The sequence below is a fragment of the Panulirus ornatus genome, chromosome 38, assembly GCF_036320965.1.
Source record: "Panulirus ornatus isolate Po-2019 chromosome 38, ASM3632096v1, whole genome shotgun sequence".
NCBI classification, from domain to species: Eukaryota; Metazoa; Arthropoda; class Malacostraca; order Decapoda; family Palinuridae; genus Panulirus; species Panulirus ornatus.
In genome coordinates this window covers 2,648,320-2,662,727 of record NC_092261.1, presented here as the reverse complement: position 1 = coordinate 2,662,727, position 14,408 = coordinate 2,648,320, and the positions used below count along the sequence as shown (strand labels likewise).

At 43.4% G+C, this 14,408-nt stretch overlaps 1 protein-coding gene across 5 annotated transcripts in view; it reads left to right on the top strand.

Annotated features, from left to right (window-relative positions):
* Positions 1–14,408, top strand: part of LOC139760795 (uncharacterized) — a 229,208-nt gene that overhangs the window by 132,026 nt on the left and 82,774 nt on the right. For 4 of the 5 annotated variants that reach the window (XM_071684401.1, XM_071684404.1, XM_071684400.1 and 1 more), the window contains exon 3: positions 10,020–10,034. The exons of the other annotated variant lie outside the window; for it this stretch is intronic. In XM_071684401.1, coding sequence (XP_071540502.1) covers positions 10,020–10,034 — 15 coding nt within the window. The remainder of the gene's footprint in view (positions 1–10,019; positions 10,035–14,408) is intronic. 5 annotated transcript variants of the gene reach the window in all.

Below are 14,408 nucleotides of genomic sequence, written 5' to 3'. Positions count from 1 at the left end.
TGCTCAAATGATGGATCCTCTAGCCTCAAGGAGAAGAGATCAATGTCTAACCCACACACGTAGCCGGTAATCCACATGTACCAGACATTACCAACATCTCAGACGGTTTAGGAAGAAAATGTACTGAAAATCCTACTCCTACACTCTGGCACCACGAAGATCTGGATCTACACCCGACCACTGAAACTCACATGACGATAATCCAACTGCGCAGAGTCAGTGCGTATATTGGAAAGAAAAAAACATCACGGTGAAAGGTCTTCAAAAGAGGTTCCAGGTCTGTGATGCCATTCACTAAAGACTCCTACACATTATAAGCGAACGGTGGAGTCAAGACTTCATGAAAGGAAAAATCTCTCTTCTTTCTTATTAGTTTTTGATATGTAACTTTCTCGTGTCGATAACTGGTTAACTAGGCTCTTCAGCACTGCTGCACTTATCGTTAATATAATGGTAATTATCATGGTTATCACTTCTTCCTTCATTACGTTATTACCGCCGGCGTGGCAGACCCCCGGCTGATCACGATAACACACCGTACACAGGCGAGGCATAACCCTTTGATAACATTAAGCCTTTGAACCAAAGTTTTCTACCCTATGAACACGGAGACTTGAATCCATCCCCGACACCTGCTCCACTTCGTATTCTCATGACGATGCCACCCAAGGATATAACGGCCTGGCCTTTGACCTGACCCTTCCCGATCAGGTCAAAGGCCAGGCATTCAGACCCAAGGGTCGCACCGTCGTATTCAAACAGCTAAGTGGTTCTGAAAGAACAAGACGACGATTGGGGACGAGCAAGGGTGGCTTGGAATCAACCAAACTACTTCATACAAAAGTCCCTCACAAATTTCCCGACACATACACGGCATCGCTACCACACACCTGAACAATGATGACAACCCTCGTCTGAGGTCACCTCCACCTGACCTCTTTCAGAGAACCTGGAAGATACAGAAGGCCGCCTCGTTCCCACCTCCTCTAACGATGGTTAGACCATAATAGCACAATATTCTGTATCTATGAGATATAGAAGATGGTAAAGAGAGCAGGTTTTATAAGAGCAGTGCATCTGATACCAACATTACATTCTATAGTAGCAGTGCATCCAACTGGAGTCGTTAGTAGCACATCCTATAACAGAAGAGCATCTCACTGCAACATTGAATCTTACAGCACCATTGCATCCTGTAGCAGTACTAGTAAATCCCATAATGGCAAATGATCCTACATTATTACGTCCTAAAATTGCAGTGCATCTTATAACAGCAGTGCATCCCACAGGAGCAGTACATCCTGAAATAGCAGTGCATCCTATAGGAGAAGTACGTCCTATAATAACACTGCATCCCATAGCAGCAGTGCATGCTATTGGGGTAGTGCATCCTACAGCGGCAGTGCATCCTACAGCAGCAGTGCATCCTACAGCGGCAGTGCATCCTACAGCAGCATGCGTCCTACAGCAGCAGTGCATCCTACAGCAGCATGCGTCCTACAGCAGCAGTGCATCCTACAGCAGCATGCGTCCTATCAAGACAGTGCATCGTACAGAAACGTGAGCATCCTTTTCACCACCAGATTCATGACTAACACTAAGTCCTGCTACATTATCGGCTGATCCTGAATCGTGGACCGTCGTGAGAGCAGATCCCACGGGATAGAGTATCAGGTCCTTCCGGCGAGAGGTCGATCCTACAGCACTGGGACACGCTGGAATAACACAGAGCCACAGAGAGGCTTTAGATCCGATCCAGAGACAACGGAACTCCCAGATCCTCAAGAGACGATAGATGCCACACTAGAGTTACAGTAGACCCTGCATACAGTATTTCGTCCACTTACCTTTCAAGTACAAATAAATGCTGCAGGTGTGGTTGATGGTGGGGGCGACGGTAGATCCTGGAGCAGGGTAAGGGGGAGACTATGCCCACGATCCTGGGGAAGGGGGTCCATCGTACGTCACCTGTTGGGAACCACATAGAGAGGGTGAGTGTGGCTCCTGCTGAGGGAGTTTAGGGTGAAATACCAGCACCTATCTTGAGGGTACAGGGAGGAGTGAGGGCGAGAGGTAAGTGATAAGAGGAAGGAGGGAGGATGGAACGTAGTGAAGGACCAATAAACAAGAGGGCAGGAATGGAATATCAAGTAAAGAGGGAATGGAAAATAAAATAGTATTTAGAAGGAAGAAGGAAGACAATAAACAATGGAAGGAAAAGGGAAGGACGGCCGAGGGAACAGAAGGAGAGAAGATCGTGGGAAAGATGGGTGAGAGGAAGACAAAGAGAAGAGAGAGAAGGAGTAAGAGGAAGACTGACTAGAGAATAGAGGAATGGCTGGAAAGATTAAGAGGAAGTAGAGTAACGATAAAATAAGGAATAAGAGAAGAGGAAGACATATAAGAAGGAAAGTGGGAATATGAAGAAAATGGGAGGAAAGGAGGCCAAAGATGAAAGTGGAAAGGAAGACAAGAGGAAGACTAAAGGAAAGGGTATGACAGGAGGAAGATTTGTATGACAGACAAAACTCTGAACTAAGATTCCCTCTAACAACACAGCTGTAAATCAAACTAACCCTCCTCCCCCCCAAGCAATACACTTGTACCCTAAGCTCTCCCTCTCCCGCCCCCAAGCAACACACACACACCTGTACCCTATACTTCCTCCTAGCAACAGCAGCAGACAGGAGACGCCTACCCTCCAAAGATTACTTTTCTCCTTCCAAACTTTATGCTTTTTGTGCGGCGGGAGAAAAGTTTAATATCATTTGTCATATATATCTGATGCCGGCTGAACTGCACACCCGATACACACAGTCTCTCTCCTGGGGCCCTGCCTTACACACGACCGAGGCTGAGAGACAGACGAAGCTCAGAGAGATTGTGGGGGGGGTCTGAAAAGACAGACAGAAGCTTAGAGAGATTCCCGGAGGTCCAGAGAGACAAAATGGATTTTAGAGAGAGAGATAAGGAGACGCTTGGAAATGCGAATGAGGCTTGTCAAGATATGGGAGACAGAGGGGGACTGATACAGAGATGATGAACGGCAATACACATAAGAGAGACAGCGAGAGACACCAGATGCTTCAGAGTTAATGGTCGCTTTGGGAGAGATAGCAAAGCCTTAGGGAGATGATAAGGGCTGTGAGGGACATACGGGTCTTTAAGATTAGATAGTTGATATGGATAACTGAGATTTTGATATATCGAAAGCTCGGAGACGGACGGGAAGCATGTGGGGGTGACAACAGAGACAAGATATAACTTGAAAACAGAAGCTACAACAGATGGAACGCTCTCCAACGGACACCAGAGCAACAGGTGAAGAACACACACTCATCTGGCCCCGACAGCCTTAATATGAGGAAGCAAACTTTAGAAAACAAGACAACTGGAGCATTCTCATGTGACCACCCCACACAGCTTCGTACCAAAGCTTCGTGCCACAGCTTCGTACCACAGCTTTGTACCAAAACTTCGCGCCACAGCTTCGTACCAAAGCATTGTGCCAGCTTCGTACCACAGCTCACGCTAGGCGTCAAGACGGACTTTCCCAACCAATGGCGGTGAGAAATTTATCTATGCTATGATAGGCTGTTCCGTGTAGTTTCACTCCAGCGATTACGCATCAGTGTACCTGAAATTATTCTTGAAGATGCTGTACTGTTGGCAACGTAATGCAACACTTCTCACGGTTAAATCATGCCGAGGCTGGGCCGTTCTGAATGCACAGGTCGCGTGTAGCAATGCACAATGCACGACTACGTGCATACTAACCCTCACACCACTACAGTCCAGCACAGCGATCGTTGGGTTTCGGCCTCTCCGACTGACAGGAGTCATTAAGAACACTAAATGAAAAAACCTGAGCACCTTCTCCATGTGTTTAAGATAATCTGACGACCATACACGCTCCTCTGTGCTGCCCCTGTTCATGGTAGCCTCGTCTGGAACGAATGACCTTATAACTTTAAACTTCTCTCTCCTGACCTCGATACACGCACTGGCAAAGGGTATTTCAAGGTCAGTGGCTGCAACCATGCGTCTGAACACGTTGACATTTCCCAGTATTGAGACGATGACAGAACGATAAACATACAGATAAGAAGGACGAGACGACCCACCTGTGGCGCAGTAATAATGCACCCGACCAACTTTGTATCGAGGTGTCTGGCAGCTCTCCCCTCCCAAAATAGAGTTGCCATGTGTTATTTTCGCTAAAGTGTCCAATTTCATGTCTGACACTCTGATGCGTGGGCCTGGGTGGGCCCAGCTACAAATACTACTGTGCTGTGGAACACAACGGTGGACGATACAATAAAGTGAAGGGACGACTATTAATATTAGATAAAAGAAAATCATCAAATATAGAGGCATTCTCATTTTTGGTCAAGCTAGATTTACCATGTGTTTATTTTTGTTGAGGTGTGTGTGTGTGTGTGTGTGTGTGTGTGTGTGTGTGTGTGTGTGTGTGTATCATACATAATTTCTTGTACTACACAAACTCCGTGCCTTTAGTTGTGAGCCATATGAAGCGGTTAGTGTATGTGGTCTTACCCCCTCGGGGAACTAGAGCGACACCTTCATAAAAAATGGACGTTTATTTGGGCCAGAGGCAGCGACCTCCACTGGCGAGAAACATTTGAAACTACAAAGTGGCACACAGTGGCGGGATCATACGCTCACAGTCAGCCACGTGGAGCAAACAACACGTGTTCATCACACGTTGTGGCCAACTGTTCACAACTGGCCGTCCGGACAGCACAACCTCACTGACTGCAGGAAATGGTCGACCGTTTATAAGCATTTGACTTTTTAAGACACAGTCGAGTTGGGTTTTCCAGTGTCGTGTGCGCGGTGCCACGGTCCTCCTCCTCCTCCATGTGATAGCTAATATATTCCCTGAACACCTTATTACCGGCGAGTTCCTTACCATGTCCTACTCTGCATCAACATTCCGTCGCCTGTGTCACCGCGTCGCCCCTCCCAAAGTGCTCTTCTGTGTTTTCTTTTCACTTCAACTCTTATTCATAATCTCTCTCACATATCTATTTATCTATCTCTCAGTACATCTATGTATCTATCTATCGACATACGTCAATATATATATATATATATATATATATATATATATATATATATATATATATATATATATATATATATGGAGTAGGCTTCATTATAGGATTAGACACTGTTAAAAACATTTAGGAACTAAAAGTCGAGTATAATTACCTATAATCAAGGTGCGTTACCTTGATTAGCTCGTACACTATCATTACTGTAATTAATACGGTGCGTGTGACGTCAGACACATTTCTGGCGGGGAAGAGAGGTTACGTATGGCGTATTACCAGACAGGTTGCTGGGTGGCCAGACCAGGAAGGAGGCCAACATAGGGTATAATCAAGACAGCAGACGCCATTTTTCGGGAAAAAAATCATGACAAATATTTTTTAGCTCTTGATTATCTAGTTTCATAAATAATTATTCAGGGTCATTACCTAGTTAACCAGGACGTCGGGAGATGATAATCGTACACAGCAGCGGTAGCGGGTCGTTGATGTGGTACGTCTGTGAACAACTGTGTTCATGCGTGGATGATCGGCCTCCTAACCTGGTGGAGGGTAGCAGGTCAAAGCGAGGGAGGGAGGGTCGGTGTACGTGGTGTGTTCAACCATCTCTGGTGTTATGCAGCAAGTGTTCACGGATGACAATGATCCACCAGCGGCCCAGCATGGTCCGGAACCTTCCCAACGTAATTCACTCCTTCTGGAGCGACGTGTGTTGGTTTACGAGCAAGGAGTCCCGCAGCTCGCATGACGAACATATAAACATCTGTGCCAACATCTGCCTCGTCATGTCAATAACCGCTATACTCCACTATGTTCATGAACCATCGTTGCCCCACTGCATCATGTACAGACATAATATCAAGATGTAATCATGCTGATCGACAGACGTGAGGGCTTTCTGCCCTGGACTGGACCAACGGGAAGAATGGCGGTCACCCAACGTGAGGCACCACAGCAGGGGACACTGGAGGACGGGAGGCCTGGGGTGAGGAACGAGGCCAGCCAGATGGGTCGCACTTGGAGGGATATTATAGACGAGGGTCTCTGTGAGAGAGAGAGAGAGAGAGAGAGAGAGAGAGAGAGAGAGAGAGAGAGAGAGAGAGAGAGAGAGAGAGAGAGAGAGAGACCTACAAATTCAGGAGACAACCCCCACCTGGTGTTGGGAGCGCAATTAATATAATGGCTGGCCACTACAACAGACGATGCCCCACCCATCGCTGTCTCCGTTAGTCATCACACCGTTTTCTGTGAGGTAGTCTGCCTCACACGTTATCTGTGACGTAGTCTGCCTCACACGTTTTCTGTGAGGTAGTCTGCCTCACACCGTTTTCTATTAGGTAGTCTGCCTCACACGTTATCTGTGAGGTAGTCTGCCTCACACGTTATCTGTGAGGTTTTCTGTCTCACACGTTATCTGTGAGGTTGTCTGCCTCACGTTTGCTGTGAGGTAGTCTGCCTCACACGTTATCTGTGAGGTTGTCTGCCTCACACGTTATCTGTGAGGTTGTCTGCCTCACGTTTTCTGTGAGGTAGTCTGCCTCACCGTTTTCTGTGAGGTAGTCTGCCTCACACGTTTTCTGTGAGGTAGTCTGCCTCACGCGTTTTTCAGACGACTTCCTCATAACACACCGCAGTTACCGTCTGAGAGAGTACTGCCTTTCATGAGGGATGAGCATTGTCATGTCATCACAATGAAATTATGTCAACAGATCTTGAAATTTACCTAAATCCCATAATAACCATAGTAATATCCTAATTACACAATCATGACAATTCTCGTACTCGTTATGACAGTGTAGCAGGTAATGATTTAGAGAAGGCCCGTTAACAGGTAATGATTAACGTGGTCACAGTTCCTACGTTTCTTACCGTGATACGGGAGACTGTTCATCCCCAGCATCAAGACACGAGGCGTGTGGGGCGCTGCTCCTCACCGAGGGTAGTCCTGTAGCCAGAGAGACTGGTGGATGGTAGTCAGTACTGCCTTACACCAGGCGACCGAGGGAGGAACGTTGCATGGATTCATGTGGCGCTGAAGCAGACGACACCGCCAGCCAGACTTCATACGGTTCACACTCACTGGGGATTAATCTTGACCCGTCCGTTGTAGTGCTCCTAACTTCTTGATTCACAAGGATCACCTTCACATGTAGACCCACACGGCTCAGCACACTGGTGAACGCGACACATCGTTATATTCAGTTTAACGATGGTAGTGGGGTTCGTGTGCTTTGATGTGTCAGTGGCGGGCTTCGAATCAGTGTGAATGCCTTCACTGAGACACGATCTTTTATAATGATGGTCGTCTGACGAACAGGTTGCTTGCTCGGCCTTCCCCATACTCCCTGCCAGAGTCTTCGCCGTGCACGACACTTGGGATTCTCTTACAAGACACTGCGTTTGTTTCTCAATGGACGTCACTATCACTTTTTCTAGGCTAGTCATCATGGGGTCTAGATGAGTTAAGATACCAGGTAGTGGGACCCCACACCATTGGAAGGCTGCGGGAACTTTCGTGGGCAGATCCCTTGTCGGGAGGTGTGGGACGTCCAGTCTATTTCAAGGGTTCACTTGAAGCTGCTCGCTCGATCGGTTCGAGCCAGGCCGAGGTTCGAGGCTGTGGATGACCTGTTGTCTCATGGAATGTCTCTCTCTCTCTGAAGCTTCGTTCGAGGCCTTAATGAACAGTTCCGACTCAGAGTATAATGCTTCCCCGAGCAGTTATGAAACAACCTTCACTGCCACCCACCCAGTGATCACCTTTACCATACCATGTCCCGCCAGGTGTTGCTTGACGCAAACGCCCACGACCAGGAAGCAACAGTTAAAAATGTACACTTACAACATCACAACCACCATGCCAGCTAAACGATGGTTACAAGGTTGCAGTTAAAGCCATACACTTACAATGACTCAACTATGTGGGTACAGTTAAGACCATAAAAACTCATAAGTTACTGTGGCTCCTTCTGGGACGATATGTCATATTAAATAAACAAGACACTTTGAAGATATACAGCAAAAAGGATACAGTTGTGCACTATAACCCAGGGAAACATAATGACGTGCATACGTGGATTGGGTAGGGTGCGGTGCGGTGGAATCTAATTCCAAGAGCACAACCTAATGTGTACAACAGATGCTGTAGTCTGGAACATGTTACACAACTCAAGTGCATGATATATGAGCCCTGGTATGACATCACCTTACCTTCTACACGCAACTCCTAATCTAATTAAGGTAATAGTTTAATTATGGGGAAGCTCCTTGTTCGTGTGTGTGTGTGTGTGTGTGTGTGTGTGTGTGTGTGTGTGTGTGTGTGTGTGAATACATATAGAGAGCTGGTTGTCTGATGATGCAGTACGGTTTACATTTTCACCGACTAACTGGCCTACGTTTACCACAAGTTTTAACAATTCACGACTTCTCTAACGAAGAGAGAGGCAGAGAAAAGCTCCCCCAACACAGCCTATCATTGATACACGCCTTAATATATTCTAAACATGGAGAATATTCTTATAATATTCCTTTTTCGTTGTAGCCTGTGTGGTTTTGTTGGCAGGAACCATGCACGTAGTGAGAGCGTGTGTGGCTTTAGAGTTACCATAATACATGAAGATGATGGTCAAGATTTTCTGGATTGGTAGTTATAACTTGATGTTGACGGGCGTAATGACCCTGGCAGTTGATGGGCTTTTACAACCCAAATAACCAACCAACTCCATGTTGTAACGAGCTTGTCTGGGAACCCATGTAAACAATTAGACTCTAAAGTCACAAATCGCTTTAAAAACGACACACTGCTTTTGTGAACATGGTGGACAGAGATTACGTCCCACCACAGCGCTACGGGAAACACACTGTCGAGCTGTTCTTAACACTGACTACAGCCTGATGGTCTACACTGACTGTCTATGCCGCACTGTGTCACACGGGCGCGGACACTGTCAACATATTGCCGACTACACAACTGACTCACACTGATGGTCGCACTCGACACTCTAGCCGAAAAGCAACTTGAGCTTCACTGACAGACTGACTGAAGACCAGGTATAGAGGAGGATGAAAAGAATGGGGATGGCATAATGGGATACAAAGAATATATATATACATACACACACACACACACACACACACACACACACATATATATATATATATATATATATATATATATATATATATATATATATATATATATATATATATATATATATATATATATGGCTGGTTGCCTTTCCCGCTCTATCGAGGTAGCGTTACGACCAAACCACATTCTTACTGTATTTTTAAAAACCATTTTGTGAAAACAAAACAGTTTTAAAAGTGTTATTATTAGCTAGAAAAACAAAAAGTTTATCCTTCATGATTAATAAAGACACTGACTTCTGCAAGAATTCTACACTCTAGTTTCAAGGAGGAAAGACATGTTTACAAGGAATATAAATCAATAAGAACATTAGCATATCCCACGTATGTTTACCACGTTACCATATTACATACCAATTCATGTAACTGATTCTTGCCAACACTCCATTACATTATACAGGTTTTATCTACCATCTTTCCGTTTTCTTTTCATTCTCGTTTTTTCATTTTATCTATCATCCTTCGTTTTCTTTTCATTACCGTTTTTTGTTTCCCTAATAAGACCTGCCAATTTTCGTCACCTAAGTCATAATAGGAGTTCTGTATCTTTATCGAGTTATGTTGCAGTATTATTTCATAATTTACTTACATTTCAGTGAGTCCCCAGGTCTGACCATCCATCCCAGTTAGATATACAACCATGTACCTCTGTATAGTGTAAGCATTTAGAGTGTAAGATGAACCTGCTGAATATCTCGTCATTATAACTGAGTGTGATAATAAGACAGGAAGTGTGCCAAGTGACCTTTCTTTGATTACTCGCACTTATATGGTCTCCCATTGATTACTTTCCAGCAACATGTGATGAAAGTAAGTTAACCTCACGTGTTCCCACCCCACCTTTGCTGACAACTCTCCTTTATATAAGTCTCATCAGTAGTGACGTCTTAGCCATCACCATAGCTAAATCTATATATGTATATAGATATATCATATCTATATACATATATAAATATTTATACATTCCCCCCCCTTTTCGTACACGAGCAAACCCCCCCCCCCCTAGTGTGTTAAATCTAACATTTTTAACAGCTCCCTCTTACAAATAAGCTGACATTGTTTGACTTACTTTCGTCTCTTATGCTTCCCTTCCCACGCGTTATATATATATATATATATATATATATATATATATATATATATATATATATATATATATATATATATATATATATATATATATAATTTCATTTCAGGCACCACTTTTTTATTAATATTCAACTGGTAGTTTTTTCTGCACTGTGTGTGTGTATGTCTGGTGAAGCGATGTCCTGCTGAGACACGCGATTGTTAGTCAACAGCTAATTCTAAACACTTTCCTTGGCTTTATATATATATATATATATATATATATATATATATATATATATATATATATATATATATATATATATATATACATATATATACATACATATATATATATATATATATATATATATATATATATATATATATATATATATATATATATATATATATATATATATATATATATATATATATAAAGCTGTAATGTTATATATCTATTCATGTATTTTCCTTACATATATATATAAATGTTAAGCTGTGTACATATAAATATACATAAGAAGAGATTTCAAAACATTTCAGAGGACTTAGATTTTCTAAACTTATAGTTTGCATGTTGTTCATGCATGCTTTCAGAGTAATGTACGAGCATGTGTGTATGTATGCACGGACACTGTTGTATCACAGTTAATGCACCATCTATACATAATGTATATCTTCAGTCAGGCACTGGTGTTCGCGTTACCCAACCTCACTCTGGCGGTGTCATGACCTGGAGAGCTGGGGGTCACAGCAGAAATTCTGTGTATCATGGATCAAAATCCATTTTCTAAGAGACGTCGTTGGTTATCTAATGTTAATGTTAGATTAGCTCAACACGTACGTGAAGGTTAAAGTCGCGTCTTTCTAACAAGGTAACGTGACAGCCACCACATCCCTCACTGGCGATCTGATGGTCACGACGACCAATCACCGCCCATGTGACATGATGTGAGCACTCGCCCTACCACGCTACGACCCTTGGCTACGACGGCCTGACCTCCTGACCTGACCATCCAGGGTCGTACTGTACCGTCAGGTCAAGAGGTCGGTCCATCACACTCAAGGGTGGTATGTACGGTCGTCCTCCAAGAGTAATATATAGATTTCTATTCTTGTGGTAGTCGCTGACCCGCAAGTCACCATCTGTATCATCAGGAATCCACAACTGGTGGATCACCAAGACGTGTACACGTCCCCGGTGGACGCGAACACTGTGCATGCAAGCAAGGCATGGGGGATGTGCTACCTGCTTCACTTCCCCTCCCTCAACCTTCACTTACTTATGCGCTGTGTATAATAATATTTTGCACCTACGCATTCACGTATGTAAAGCTGTATGTAGAGATTATTGCATGATATATATATATATATATATATATATATATATATATATATATATATATATATATATATATATATATATATATATATATATATATATATATAAGCATGTCTTAGGCATAAATACAATTATCTAATATGAAATTTGAAAACCTTATTATTATGTATTTGATCACATTTCTCATTCTGTATATATAAATGTATCATGACTGTATGGACTGGCTGGTATGTGTATATCAGCATCTGTATGTCTGTGTATAAATGTATATGTTTCTATGTGTATAGATGTTTGTATGCGAGTAAAAGCACGTACTGTCACTGTAAACATGCATCTTATTGTACGTGTGTGTGTCTATCTGTACGTACATCTGTTTTGGTTTTATAAGAGCATTACACACACACACACACACACACACACACACACACACACACACACACACACACACACACACACACACACACAAACAAACAAACAAATCACTGAAACAAACGTTAACACACGTGGCTCTGGCCAATTGCATTGTGGCTCAGGACAGCTGTTGAGAGGTCATACTGGGTTTGCCATGTGAGAGGTCACACAAGGTTATCCATTTGAGGGGTCACAAGATGGTTAGGCATCTCTGATAATACAGAACGTTATAACACAGAACCAAGACGGTGGAGTGGCTGTTGATGCGTCGAGGAAAGACATTTAAGCGAGATACTTACTGCGGTGGCTGGAGGTTGAGGCAGGACACGCTGACATCCGAGAGCCAGGCTGGAAGGGAGACTCCAGCCAACCCTTGAGTCTGGAACTGGAATATGGTCGTGTCAGGGATGCAGGACAGGTGGGGTGGAACCTACAGAGACGGGTTCTGGTGTGGGGTTGGCACAAGTGTAAAGAGCTACAGGTGGGGACGTGAGGGGAGAGTACGGAAGTGAGAGGGGAGTGAGACGGGCGAGCGAGGGAAAGAGTTGGAGAGAAGGGAAGAAGGCAGATCAAGAATGAGACCGAGGGTGGTTGAATAAAGGAGTGTGTGGGTATGAGAGGCGTTAGGAGAGAGAGAGAGAGAGAGAGAGAGAGAGAGAGAGAGAGAGAGAGAGAGAGAGAGAGAGAGAGAGAGAGAGAGAGAGAGAGAGAGAGAGGAGGAGGGGGGAGATGAGAGGCAGGCATATTTATAGCCAGGAGGTTCCCGGCTCCCTCCCTCGTCTCACTTAATTTTCTATTCACTCATCAAGAGAAGTACGTAATGGAGCCGACCAGAGACTCCATCCCATTAGTCTCCACGAACCAGGCAGTGGGAGGGAGGGAGGGCGGAGGAGAGAGTGTCTGGCCACTGATGGAGGACCACGAGGGATGGAGAGGTTAGGCAGATGGAGGAAGACAGGATATCACTGAAGTCAAGCAGCAACAGACCACTGGGTCGTAACGAGGCTATTTGTGACCGTGGAAGAGAACAAAAACTTATGGATTAATAGATGGAATATACAGATTAATAAAAGGAGGGAAGGGGATACAGAGAGGAAGGAGGAAGGTACACAGGGGGAGGAAATAGGGAAATATAGAGGAAGGGGTACATATGGACCTACCCAGGAAGATGTAAACAAGGGAGAGAAAATATCTGATAAATCAGTATCAGGTCAGGTCATGAGGGCAGTATAACTTTTGACCTCGCCTGGCCTGGAAGCCATGTCACCTCATCGTCATGACCTGACCTGACCTATCATGCTGATCTTTCATCTTCTTGGCTCATATCTTGACCAACATACATCTTACACTCTCTACACCTGCGTTTCAAATCAAATTAAAACACGTGATCACTGACAAATGCACATATATACACCTAAGAGTATACATATGATACATGGAACAATTACATAGATACACAAGTATGCAAGGTAAATAATAAAGCAGCACACACAAAAACAAAGACCCGTACAAACACACACACAGGACAGACAACATGAGGGTGTATTTCGGTAAACTGATAAGCTACTTTCATTTCGCCAGTATATTAGTAACCTGATCAACTACCACCAGGGAAGAAAAGTGGTTACAATCATCGAAATTCAGAACAATGATCAGTGTGAGTCTCACAACCAGTTTACATTCTGAATCTCACAACCAGTTTACATTCTGAATCTCACAACCAGTTTACATTCTGAATCTCACAACCAGTTTACATTCTGAATCTCACAACCAGTTTACATTCTGAATCTCACAACCAGTTTACATTCTGAATCTCACAACCAGTTTACATTCTGAATCTCACATCCAGTTTACTTTATTCATTCGTGGAAAATAAGCTCGATCAGTTAGGTTGGGTCAGGTCGTGTTCAAAAATCATCATAACTAACCAAAGCTAACGAAGCCAGCTAACGCAGTATAAGCTAGTTTATCCTGTACAGATAAGTACAACTCCTATTTATCGACTTTGTAAACAACGATATGAAAGATTCTCGACGTAACGAAGAACACTTGTTATACGTGATGTTAAATTAGAATATAAAGTGAAGCTAACAAAGTAAACATTTACCTACACTTGACGAACAAACATATACATGATTACATATAAATGTGAATTCATATATATATACATATATATATATATATATATATATATATATATATATATATATATATATATATATATATATATATATATATATAACCTGTGCGTGCATACGTCTTTATTTGTCTGTCTATAGGCATGTGTGTATGTGTGTCTGTCTATATGTGTCTATGTACAAGTCTGTTTTTCTGTTTATTTGTCTATTCCCTTGTTTGTC